Genomic DNA, 12,087 nt, shown 5'->3' with positions numbered 1-12,087 from the left:
AAACAACTTCTGAAAGTATTACTACAAGCCTTTCATATAGAGAGTCAAGCTCTGAAAGGAGTTACACTCATAAACGTATACCTTTATTTTCTCCTTCTGTACATGTTGGCAATGATAAAGCTTAAAGACGCATGTTCTACGAAATATGCAAAACAAAGAATTCACATAAATAATTTATATCTCAGAAAATTAAAGGTGAAAAATATTCCCACATCATTAGAGTTCACAGTATATTTAAAGTACATCAAGCTTTCCTCCTTATACTTCAAACTATATTGTCTTAGCAGAAAATGATAAAATCTAATCAGAATAAAACGATCAAGTTTCTGTTTATTCAGTGCACAAGTGGGTGCTATTTCATATCAGGCTGCACATGCCCCACGGCTGCAGCATTTAATCTCAGCCCTTCACCTCCTGAGTGCTGTGACCCAGCAGAGGTCACATAGTGTGGAATGGTTCCAACGTCACCAACGCCACAGTGGACACATTCGCCAAGTGGTAACGTCCGGTGGTCTGATGCCTCATTTCCACATAATACTTTTATAGCCCTGAAAATGGAAACCCTGGCATCGAACGCAGCTGAACATGTTAACACTAGTACAAGGCACTGTGCTGTGGCGTTTGTTTAAAAGATCATGTTTGCATAGATTGCTAGCAATTTAGTGTGCAAGAAAATACAGGCCCAGCGAGTGTGGCTTTTTGATGGATGAAGCCATGTGATGCTCCTCTGCCCAAGGAGAGCAAAATGTCTCTTTAGGCCCAGCCCATCTGTGGGCAGCTTCCTTGGTGCTGGCTTCTCCAGGCCCTCAAAGGAGAGTTTTTTGTTCAAAAAGTTGCAGGTCAAAGCGGACCCAGACTTCTCCAGTGGGGACTTCGTGCAGTAGTAGTCGGCGGGTGGTAGGGCCTTTGCTCTCCTGTTCTGTTCGGATTTTTGCCACTGGAACTTCAGTACGACCCAGGAAGTCTTGGGAATAAATAAACATCATGGGAGGATCAGATATCTTTGTTCCTATTAAGATTTAAAAACTCCAAAGTAGGAGAGTCTGAAATGATGTTTAGAAAACTTTCAAACACTGAATGAGTAGCTCATTTGCTCATGGGTCTCTGATACTGGCAGTAGTCAGACATACGGTGACAGCGGCCTATTTGGAGTGCTCTACCCACCCAGGATGCACCAGTGTTTCCCTTATGTATACAGGTAGTGCCTGTCTTCAGAGGGCATGCTCTCCCCCAAATACCCACCTCCTGCTGACACGGGCCTGGGTCATCTCCTGTAGGTGCCATGGGGTATAAGCACAGTTTAGGACCCTGGGTGCACACTCCAGACCCCAGAAAACCAGGAATACCTTTAGGCCTTCATGCCAAGTTATCCTTACCATCTGGAGAAAACTGGTCTCTGTCAAACATAGTGAGACACAGGACGTCCTGGTAAAGATCCTTGATGAAGAACTGGCAGTTGAAGTTCCACTTGGGATTCAGCGTGTCTTGGAGGGTCCTGGTGGTATAGCTTTGGGAGCCCATGCTGATTTCACAGTACGGATTGCTTTTCCCTGCACAGAAACAACCCAAGAACACGTGCAGTGTGCTGAGTGAATGGGATGATCCTGGCAGCGTCTGCAGGCTGCTGCACCAGAGACCAGGGCAGGCACCGCTGTCTGGCGGGACATTTACACCAGAGTAGCAGCTGTATGGCCCCATGTTCCCAATGATGTGACAATCCTGGGGAACGAGTGTATGTCCTAACAGCAGGATTGCTCCCCACAAGCCTGGCCAGGAACCTGTGTGGCATGCTTTGTGTATTTTTGTGCAGTAGCAGTCAAAATGGTGGGTGCTGGTTCTTATTGGGAAACAGTGAATGATACTGGCCCAGTAGGTAGCTTAGGGTTCTAGCAACAGCTGAAACACTGCCTTTTAAAAACTACACATTATTCCCCGTTCTAGAGATAAGGAACAGGGCGCTACCACATCTGTTGAGTAACAGCAGCACTTACCATTTGGTTTGCAGGCTTTTAACTCTGTAGCTTCAATGACATGTACCATCAGACGCCCAATACCTGAAGTCTTTTGAGAACGGGCTACAAAAGAGAAAGTGAGTCGTGTTAACTTTTCCTCTGAGAATGTAGACACAGCGAAGAATCAATGCTGTAGGGCCTCTGTCTATTCTCTCTCTCTCTCTCTCTCTCTCTCTCTCTCTCTCTCTCTCTCTCTCTCTCTCTCTCTCTCTCTCTGCTGCTGCTGCTGCTGCTGGAGACCGAACTCCATGCCCCTTAGTCACACTCTGCCATTGGCTATGCTTCCAGCTCCCGCTGTGCCACTCTAATGAGCTACAACGTGAGCCCTGGCCTAACCACTATGGCCTGCTACTGCTCTGCATTAGAGCTAGTGCTTGGTTCCTCCCCAGGCTGTGCTGCCTGCCAGGGATGCCCATCCTTTGCCCATCAGTACCCAGCTCAGCCTTCAAGATCCAGGCTAGTCTCCGTCACCTCGGCCTCCACTGAGAAAGCCCACAGCCTGCTAGGCCTGACATTCTGCACCCTGTCTGGCTCCTCTGGCAGGGAGGAGCCATTGTGTTTCCTGAGCTGCTTTATCTAGGGCAGTAATCCTACAAATGCGTCGGGATGGTTATGTTACTTTACAATGCATGCAGTTGGTCCCGTACTTCCTGTAGATTACATTTGCTGGTTACTTTGTGTTAGGCATGTGCTAGATCTTCATACAGATTTAATTCCAAAATTGCCTTACCAGGTAGTTCCCCTTTTACAGATGAGGAAAACTGGGTCTTAGGAAGGACCACGTGTTTCACTCACAGGCTTTTTAAAGACAGGGTCTCATCCTAGTCTGAGCTGTTGTCCTTGAACTTAGAATCCTCCTGTCTCAGGGACCCTTTCTGTTTTTCATTTTGAGACAGAGACTGAGTACCCTGACTGGCCTGGATCTTGCTCTAGAGGCCAGGTTAGCTTTGAACTTACAGAGGTCTGCCTGCCTCTGCCTCCAGTGTGCGGGACTAAAGGTGGGTTCCATCACACCTAGGCCAGAGTTTTTAACATCAGATAACAAAGTGTGAACCACTCAAAATTCTAATTATATGTAGGCATTTTGTCTTGGTGAGCATTTTTATTTCATGTTTCATCTATTTAGAAAGGCTCTTGAGATGTTTTCCTGCAGACAGAGTGAGTCCTGTGCTCATACGGCTGGCAGCCATGAGGTCCAGACAAGCAGACAAAAAAATCTGCAAGGAGAAGGGATGCTTGGTGTCTTCTCACCCTTCTTCTTTCAAGGACTTTTTATATTTTGAGGCAAGGTATTATTAGGTATCTCAGGCTGCCTAGCCTCAACCTTGAAGGACTCTTGTCCCAGCTGCAGTGGTGTGTAGCCTGGTCTACAAGCAGTGGCCTGCTCCCCAGTGTCCTCATGTCTCTACCATGGGGCACGCCCTTGTCCCTGAAGGCAGAGCCTGGCCTTACTCTCTCTGTAGGCCCCACCTCGCCCATCACAGGGTCTGCACACAGCACATAACCGTATCTGAAGGACTGTACCCTGGAGAACGCAGAACACACAGTGAGAAACTCAGGAAAACCTTGATTTGTACTTTTGACAAATTAGGAGATGATTATATGTTTTATGAAATGATTCAATCATTGATTTTTCAATAGCAAGCTTTTAAAATAGTATTCGATTAGGAGAGGCAATTCTCACATACCTTCAGGAGCACAGAACAGAGTAGGGGACCTGAGTGAGAGCACAGAGAGCTTCGGCTTCAGCAGGGGGAGCCTAAGTGGGGGAGGCTGGGCCTGCACTGGGAAGCTGGGCTTGGCACTGACACGGGGCCAAGGATCCTGTAGGACTGAGCTGGTGGATGACCTGGCCTACGAACAGACGACACAGTGGGACATATGGATCCCCTGCTCTGCAGGAGTCAGTGGTGATTTCAGAAAATGGATGAGTGGAGTCTGGGGGCAGTGCAGTCCTAACACAGCTCCACTCGGCCTTGAAGAATGGGAAGAGTCCTAAGGGGAAGCCCTGGCAGCTGCTGTGACTGAGCGCTGGGGGACACAGTGGGGATGGGGCTAGGCCATAGGCAGTGGTGGGGATGGGTCCAAGATTGGGGTAAAAACCCTCCTTACTTTGAGAGGCTAAAAGGAAGATTCTCAGGCAAGGGGTTGGCACGTAAAGAGAGTTGTCACTGCCAAGAGAGGAGGCTGACAGCCTCTGCAAAGGACTCAGGCTTTGGGAAGGACACGGAGCTGCTGGAGAGGACCTGTCTGAAATGCTGGGATTGCAGAGAGCAGCCATGACCCTCCATTGAGCTGATGCGTCCCATGGGGCGGATGTCAGACAGACAACAATGCTCAGGGGAGGGGAGCCTCCCAGGAAGATGGAGGGAGAGTCAAATGAAGCCTCAGGATATGAGGAGGTGGGGGTGGTGGGGGTGGGGAGAGGGTGTATGTGTATAAGCAGAGGAAGCTGGGTGGGTTACTAGTGTCCATGAAAGTGCCATCCACACAGCAGCAGGGAAAAGACGGAGAGTGAACCTAGTGAGCCCCAGAGTGGTGGGGCTGAGGGGCTGGGGCTGACTGGGCCCAGGGTACTATACTAGTCCTGGAGGCCAGGAGCGGGAGGCACAGGCTGAGAGGACAGGGCCAGAGTGCCACTCCCAGCAAGTTAGGTGGGACAAGACATGCCCTAGCAGGGTGAGGTTGGTAGGGGAGGGCAGGGGCAGGGGCAGGGGCAGGGGCAGGGGCAGCTGGCTACAGAGAGAAGGCAGGACCTGCATCTGGTTCCCATAGGTGAGAGCTCAGGGCAGCTAGGAACAGCTGCCCTGGGGGTAGGGTGGGGGAGGTACCCGGGCTCTTCTGCCGTGTGATCTGAATCCATCTCCTAGGCCTTACTGCTGGGGCAGCAGCTGGTGTCTCTAGGATCAGACTCCAGTTGGCCTATACCATTGGCAGCTGATTCCCACCACGGGGCAATAGTAGGTAGGTACCTTGATAAGCCTTTTCCCGCTTCTTCTTCTCAGTGTCGATGTACTGCTCTGAGGCGGCCTTGATTTTCTGGACCCAGGCTGTCCTGGAGGGGAAGCGGAAGGGTGCTCATGATGACTGCCAGGAGGCGCCACACCTCCTCCCCGGCTGACCTCAGGTTTAAGCTCATTTAACAGGTTCCCAGACACAAACCTAATCTAAGGCCAAGTGATAGACTGAACTGCTAATTAAAGCTGAGCTGAGGCTTTCCAAAGACAGCTTTCAACAACACAGGGCCTTGTGAAGGACTGGGAGGCCAGAGCTAGAAGAGACCACCACCCTGATGGCAGCTCAGCATGACCGGTGGTTACAGCATGACGGGAGAACTGCGCAGAGGGACAGCAGTGTCCTCTGGGGTTGCCATCAGAGGTGCTTACCCTGGGAGCTCCACTGGAGGGAAGCATGGCTGGTGGGCACATGGCAGTTGTGTGACTAGCGTGTATCTAAGCTGGAGCCTACTGTGGGGCTGGGAGGCTGGGGTTAGACTTAGGAGGATTGATCATGAGCGGAGTTGGACTTATGGCACTGGGACATGCCCGTGCTGCCTCCTAGAGTTCAAGCAGGCACGTGCTCAGGACTGACCTCTCGTTGATGTTGTCTGTTCGGAGGGTGTACACACGGTCGATGTGGGAAATGTGGAAGACGGGCTCATCGCTGGAAGGGTCTGTGGGGAGTTTCACCAACACTTCATTCAGGAAAATGGGCTGAAAGAATTAGGGCCAAGTTACTGGCTGTGAGATAAGCCACAATGCTCCAGCACCAGAGAGCTTCTAAAAGTTCAGAAGAGCCTTGTGGTGGAGACGCGAGATGGGCCTGGTGCCCAAGGTCTGTGCCCAAGAAGAAAAGCAAGCCTGGATGGCGAAGTAAACACCCAGGCCCAAGTCAGTGTCACTGAGCTGGGGACAAGCTCAGAGCGCCTGTGCTGCTGCTGTGACCGGCTTTCTGCACACTGACACCTGGCTGGGTGATTCCAGTCACAGAGACACAGATGGCTGTGGCACAATGTTGTGTTTGCCAGGAGGAAGCCAAAGCCGGCTCGTGTCGCTGCAGGGCTCCTTCCCTTGAGAACTGCAGAGGACACAGCAGGCACCTGAGGCAGGGGAGGGGCCCCGAGGCAGGGGAGGGGCCCCAGGGCAGGGCGGGGCAGGTGGGAGGGGATGCGCAAGTCAAGGTGGAGCCTGATAGGTCCCATCTGCGGGGGTTGGCACTCACCGTTTTATACATTTTGAACTGAGCACTGGACTTGGAGCTGAAGAGCTTCTCGGAGCCAGAGGAAGCGGCGAACTGCCTGACCAGGTAGGTGAGCAGCAGGAAGTCATTGAAGAGGAACCCGTGCAGCTCCTTATTGCTCTTGGTCTTGTATAACTTCCCGCTGTACAAAAGCTTCCGGGGGCCCAGGCAGTTGGTGAGGGAGTTGAAGATAAGTTGCTTAAACAGAGAAAACAGCACTTTGTAAGTCTGCGTACAACAAACCCCACTGAGTGTGAAAGGCCAGTGCCCAGAACCTGAGGTTGCTGTGGTGACCTAGGTAGTAATTTCCTAGGTAGCAATACAGTTAGGATTACCCACTTTTCCAGAACACACAAGCACTTTCCCATCTATCACTGTTTAGAATTCCTACTGACCCCGTGAAAAAAATCAATAGTTGATTCTACTGATTTCTACCAGTAAAAGTCAAAGAACTCTCTACAAACCACCCAATTTGCCTCTTCCCAAGGCAGGAAGGTGTCCTGCTGGGCCGGATGGTGAGCCCCAAGGTGAAGTGTGGTCTGTCCATGCTGGGGTGTGGTGGACATTCCCTACCCTCTCCCAGCCTCACCTCGGCTAAGCCTTCACACTGCACGTGCGCCTGGATCCACTCCAGCCGATCTGAATTCTCCTTCTCCCGGACCCCCTCATTCACCTGAGAGCACAGCTCCTCAGCTCGCTCCAGGGCCAGTTTCAGGGAGGAGTGGTCGACATGACTCTGTGGAGTGTTCTCCAGGATCTGGAAGACAGTGGGCAGTGTCCTGTAGGTCACACCGTGTCCACTAAGTCCTGTCCACCATGGCTGATGCTTAAATGAGGGCCGCCTCCGGTGAAACCCCCAGCGAGGGGAAAGGTAACTGTGTTACCTGGGAGCAGAGTCCCACAGTCCTTGTGGGCACAGGGACTGGTAACTAAGACTGGGGGGCGGGAACACTGTGGATCTGACAGTCTTGGCAATAGGCCATGGGCTAGCAGGTGCTTTCTCAGAGCTCCCCGATGACTTAAGTCATGTGGTTTTTGTTTGGGTGGTTCTGACTGTCTGATCCATAGTGTCTCAAGTACAAGCTGGCAGGAAATCCACTATATTGCTTTATAAAACCCCTAATCTCCCTAGAAAGCATTTTGCCTCAAGAAGAAAGGATGGAGCCCATGGTTCTGTTCCTGGTGACTTCATGTTCTCTCTGGGTCGATGATGGCTTCAGAGTGTGAAGAAGGCCTTAACCCTCACAAGCGCAGTGACTGTGGGATGCTAGGGCAGTTCCTATGGAGGGGATGGCATTAGATCCCACTTTTATCCGCCCACATAAAGACATCAGCCTTTAGACTAGGCACGCGGGAGCCTGGGGCAGGGGGATCACTGCTCCCTGGCTGTCTGGCTCAGAGCAGCCTGTGGGTGGCCTGCTGGCTGAGCTGTCCCAAGGACTCACACTTCTGATGAGCAGGGGGTAGCGAGTGATCCTCTGCATGGGCTTCAGCAGGAAGCTGGACAGGGGCATCCCTTTGCAGCGTGGGTCTGACGCCAGCTTCTGCAAAACAGAGAGGCCTGTGAGGAAATCATGGAGACCCTGCCAAAACACTGCCTAGACCTCTTTTGAGGCAGGATCTGAAGTGACGACACATCAGGTTAGCAGCAGGAATCTCTCAGCTCATGAGGCCAGCCCAGCTCGGCTTAGCTTTCTCGTGGCTCTGAACTCATTCTTCCTTGGCTTCTGGTACTGCTCTCCCATGGCCGCCACTCCTCTCCCCCGGCCCACTGGCTTTGGCCTTCATCACATCCTCCCACCATCTTCTTTCAATGTAGCTGCTGCCCAGGTTAAGAAAACAGAGGCCAGCACCAGTAAGCGGCCATTCTCTGGAGTTCTACCAGGACTGCATTACACTTCTTAGTCGGCGTTCCAAGGTTCCTCAGTCTCACATGTGCCCCCTGAGGCCGGTCCCTCACAGGAGCCACATTTTCTACCTCCATTCCATATCCGTTCCACTCACACTCACGCCCAGGAGCCCTCACTCCCTTCTGTCTGGTGCACAGCTCTTGATCCCTGGCTCTACAGTGCGCCTGCCACTCCTGCTCCATCGGAAACAACCGAAAACTCCCGCACTACTCTACTCCCTCCCTTTCGTGTGCCCAGAACACATTCATTTCTCAAGGCCCAAGGCATGATTCTCTGTGGGACACTTTCCCCTGGGACACCTCCCCTCCTCTCTGTCATATGGGGTGAGTGGCCTCTTGGCACAACAGCTGAAGGGCCAGTACTCCTTCCTCACTGGCTTCTAGAAGCTTCGCTGGCATCTGTACACCCTGCTTGTGTACAATATGCACAGCGGTTATGAGCTGCCACGTGGGCACTGGGAACTGAACTTGGGTCCTCTGGAAGTTAAAAGATAAAAGAAAATGTCATTTTGACTTCAGATTCTATTTTACCTAAGTCCCTTTCTAGTTCCCCAAATCATACCTGTTGTCAAACCCCAATGTAAGCAACAATAGTTCCCCACAACATAATGTCTATTCTTAACAATGGAAAAAACAAATTAATTTGATTGGTTGAGCAAAAACATATTCGATTTCAGCTGACAATGACGGAACACTGGGGAGGGCCCCTAATCCCAGAGTCCTGATTGTTAAACATTGTAACTGTAACTTGGCCCAGAGGCCTGTGGGTTTATAAGCCCTGCCTCAGCCCCTGCTCAGGATGGTGGAAGAAACAAGGCCCTGAGTCCTTGTCTGGTAGCCCTGACTACATGGTCCGTGGCTATGCTTATGTGGTGGGACTAATAGAGATTTTGCTGTTCCTCAAGCTTGCCGGTGTTTCCCTCCCCTTTCTCATGGTGCACAATGACGTGACACAGCACAAAAAAGAGTACCCCATTACCTTTCGCCCCATTCTTTCATTTCCTTCAATCACAAAGTGGTCACCTAATTATTTACAGTTTTACTTTGTTGGATTATGTGCTTTTAACTAAGCTTTTTTTGTTTTCTATCTGGACTAAGATGATCACTAACTATAACTTGCAAAATTAAGGGGTGGGGCTACAGTGCAGCTGGAGAGGGGGCTCGGCAGTTAAGAGGAGAGCACTGAGTGCTCTTGCAGAGGACCTGCGCTTGGCTCTCAGCACCCATGAGGCAGCTCCCAGCCATCTGTAACTCCAGTTCCAGGGCCTCCACTGTCCTCTTCCGACCTCTGCAGGTGCCAGGCATGTGTGTGGTTCACAGACAAACATGCAGCACAGGCAAACACCCAGATGCATAAATAATTTAAAAGAAGATGTTTCTTTGGAAAAACAAAACGACACAATACTATTACTTAACCAGGATGTAAAACCACAGTTCTCATGCCAAGGGAAATGAGCTGTACCTGGGACAGTACCACACAGTCAGGAAGCTGTGCACCATGTTTGTGCTGTCTTGGGAACTGAAGGGACTCTCCTGTCAGCTGCTCAGACCCCATCAGGAGCCGTGCTGCTGCGTCCAGGCTGAGGAGGCCAGAGTGCTTGCCATAGCAGCACAGAGTCCAAGTGTCCCAGGCTGTGCGTACCTTTAAAAACTCCTTGAAGTCTGCGTCCTCATCTGTCTTCTGCTGTAGCAGGGCTGCTCCATTGAGCTGACAGCTGCAGAACCGGATGTAGGCCTGCATGTGGGACAGCTCTGCTGCCAGGATGTCCCCCATCATCTCGACTGGCATCTTCTCACCCCCTGTCTTCTTCCGCACCCGCAAGGCCCTGCAAGGAACTGACGGTCACTCCGTTCTCCACAGATGTCCTTCCTTGGCAACCAAAGGGTGAGAGCTACAGAGAGCACCAGCAGTGACATCCAGTTTGTGATCTAGGGACCGTGGATGCCAGGAATGAAGGGCTGCTTGGAGGGGCCAGAGGCATGGCTTAAAGCTCTACTGGCTGAACTAACCCAGGGGAAACACTAGCAAAGAAGAGAGGGGAAGGAAATGAAGTCTACACATTTGGGCGCCTTCTAGGCCTTTAGAAGAGTACTTGATCCACCTCGGTTTCTTGACAAATTGTTTTTTTCTCATTTGAATCAAAGAGAAAGAAATTCCAAAGATGGGCTGGGGAGCTATAGTGGCCAGGGGTTGGAGAGGAGGACTGGGGTGTTCAGGGTGTTCCGGGCAGGCCAGCGATGCGGCCTGGAATCCTGCTGTAGGACAGGAACTGCGACTGAGCACCATGCAGTCACCTGGCTGTGGCGCGGTCCTCCCTGTCAGTTACTCCCCTGCTGAGCAGCCTGCTCTACCTGCTTGGAGAGCAGACGCTGACACAGCTCCTCTTGATTAATCAAAGTAGCTCTGCATTGTATTTCTTTACTTCCCCAAGCATCCTGTATATAAGTTACAGGGCAATTCACCAAAGCTACTGGAGTACAAAGCCTAAGAGAGGAACAGAGTTGAAAGTCTCCAGCTGAGCAGCCCTGAGGGGCGACAGTGGCCATGTCACGTGGTGCCCACAACTCACTTCAACAGCTTCGTGTTGGACATGATGAGCTCCTTCCAGTTCACGAAGATCAAGGCCATTTCTGCCTCAGTGAGGAAGCCCGACTCAGCCATCCGTTTCTGGAAAACCTAAGTTGAAAACATAGATCTAACTTGAGTGTGGGTACACAGCCGTGCGTGCGTGCCTTCCCGCACTCAAACAGCAAGGCAGTGGCACTTCTAAGTAAGCACAGTTATGGGGCTAGGTTCTTAAAGGTTATTATTATTATTGTGCATATGTGTGCCAGGAGTGAGAGGAGTCAGAAGCAAAGGCAGATAAAGACAGAGAGCACAATGCAAGCCGCGGTGTAGAGGACAGCTTTTGGGGAACTCTCTCTTCCAACTTTGTGAGGTACATGGCCTCACCGAGCAGTGCAGTGTCTAAGCAATAGCTGGCTTACAAGCTCCGGGGCGATCTCCTGTCTTGCCACCCATCTTGCCAAAGGAGATGACAGATGTGTGCCACCACATGTGGCTCTGTCACATGGACGTCAGGGATCGAACTCAAGGACAGATGCTTCCATGGGCTGAGCTGGTTCACTTTAGATTTTAAGCTGCACAGTTTCCCTACTTTCACCAGTTAAAATCCAATTGAGGCTGATTTTTAAGGGCTGAATCTCTTGGCTAGGGAGGTTGTCCTACCTCCCTCCTAGGCTGCTCTGGGGACCAAGCAGAGCTGGGTGTAATAGCCCTGCACAGTGGAGCCCGCAGAAAAAGGAGCAGAGAGCGCAACTGCTGCTGAACTGATCATCTCAGAGTCCTTGGGCCCCCCCCCCCCCCCCCCCCGTGTGAGCAAGAAGGCAGTGGCGCCCTCTGCCTCCCCGGTGAGGCCCAGCAGATGAGCCCCGCAGAAGCCAGCGGCAGAGGTACTTTCCACCTGGATTCCACACGCACATGTGTGTGACGCACACACGTGTATACAGGGTTCTCATGTAACTTCATGGGTGACACAGGTGAGGCAACTCAGCTACTGGTATTCCTTACTGGCTTGTGAAGAAAGCATGACTTACAGAGTCATATGACTCAGCTTGTGAAGGCCTCATACTGGCCAAGTGATGAAGTGCAAACCCTGGGGTTTACAGGCCTTGAGACCCATCCCTGCCACCTCACCACCGAGGTCCCGGACATTCCAGCATGACCTACCCCTAGGTACCCAACCGCTCCATACGCCCACACTTTCACTTCCTCTCCCTGGCAAAGCAGTTTCATGGTGGTCTGACATACCTGGGAAGCCCTTCCTTGTTGGGGATGGACTTATTCTTTGGGCTTTAATCCTTAGTGTTCCTCTCTCGGTGTCCTTCAACAGGACTGTGTGTGCTCACAAACACAGGGACTCCTTG

General features: G+C 51.6%; 1 protein-coding gene across 1 annotated transcript in view; it reads right to left on the bottom strand.

Moving 5' to 3' along the window:
• Nucleotides 1-61: 61 nt before the first annotated feature.
• Itsn2 (intersectin 2) overlaps nt 62-12,087 on the bottom strand; it is a 108,692-nt gene continuing 96,666 nt past the window's right edge. Inside the window, exons 31-40 of the mRNA XM_032909166.1 lie at nt 10,731-10,837; nt 9,803-9,986; nt 7,697-7,795; nt 6,841-7,008; nt 6,234-6,449; nt 5,604-5,725; nt 4,985-5,067; nt 1,992-2,075; nt 1,377-1,550; nt 62-964 (exon numbers count right to left, since the gene is read on the bottom strand). Coding sequence (XP_032765057.1) covers nt 807-964; nt 1,377-1,550; nt 1,992-2,075; nt 4,985-5,067; nt 5,604-5,725; nt 6,234-6,449; nt 6,841-7,008; nt 7,697-7,795; nt 9,803-9,986; nt 10,731-10,837 — 1,395 coding nt within the window. The 3' untranslated portion in view covers nt 62-806. The remainder of the gene's footprint in view (nt 965-1,376; nt 1,551-1,991; nt 2,076-4,984; nt 5,068-5,603; nt 5,726-6,233; nt 6,450-6,840; nt 7,009-7,696; nt 7,796-9,802; nt 9,987-10,730; nt 10,838-12,087) is intronic.

This window comes from Rattus rattus, chromosome 7 (assembly GCF_011064425.1).
Source record: "Rattus rattus isolate New Zealand chromosome 7, Rrattus_CSIRO_v1, whole genome shotgun sequence".
NCBI lineage: Eukaryota > Metazoa > Chordata > Mammalia > Rodentia > Muridae > Rattus > Rattus rattus.
The sequence above is the reverse complement of the archived record's forward strand: the minus strand, read 5'-3'. Positions and strand labels throughout refer to the sequence as shown.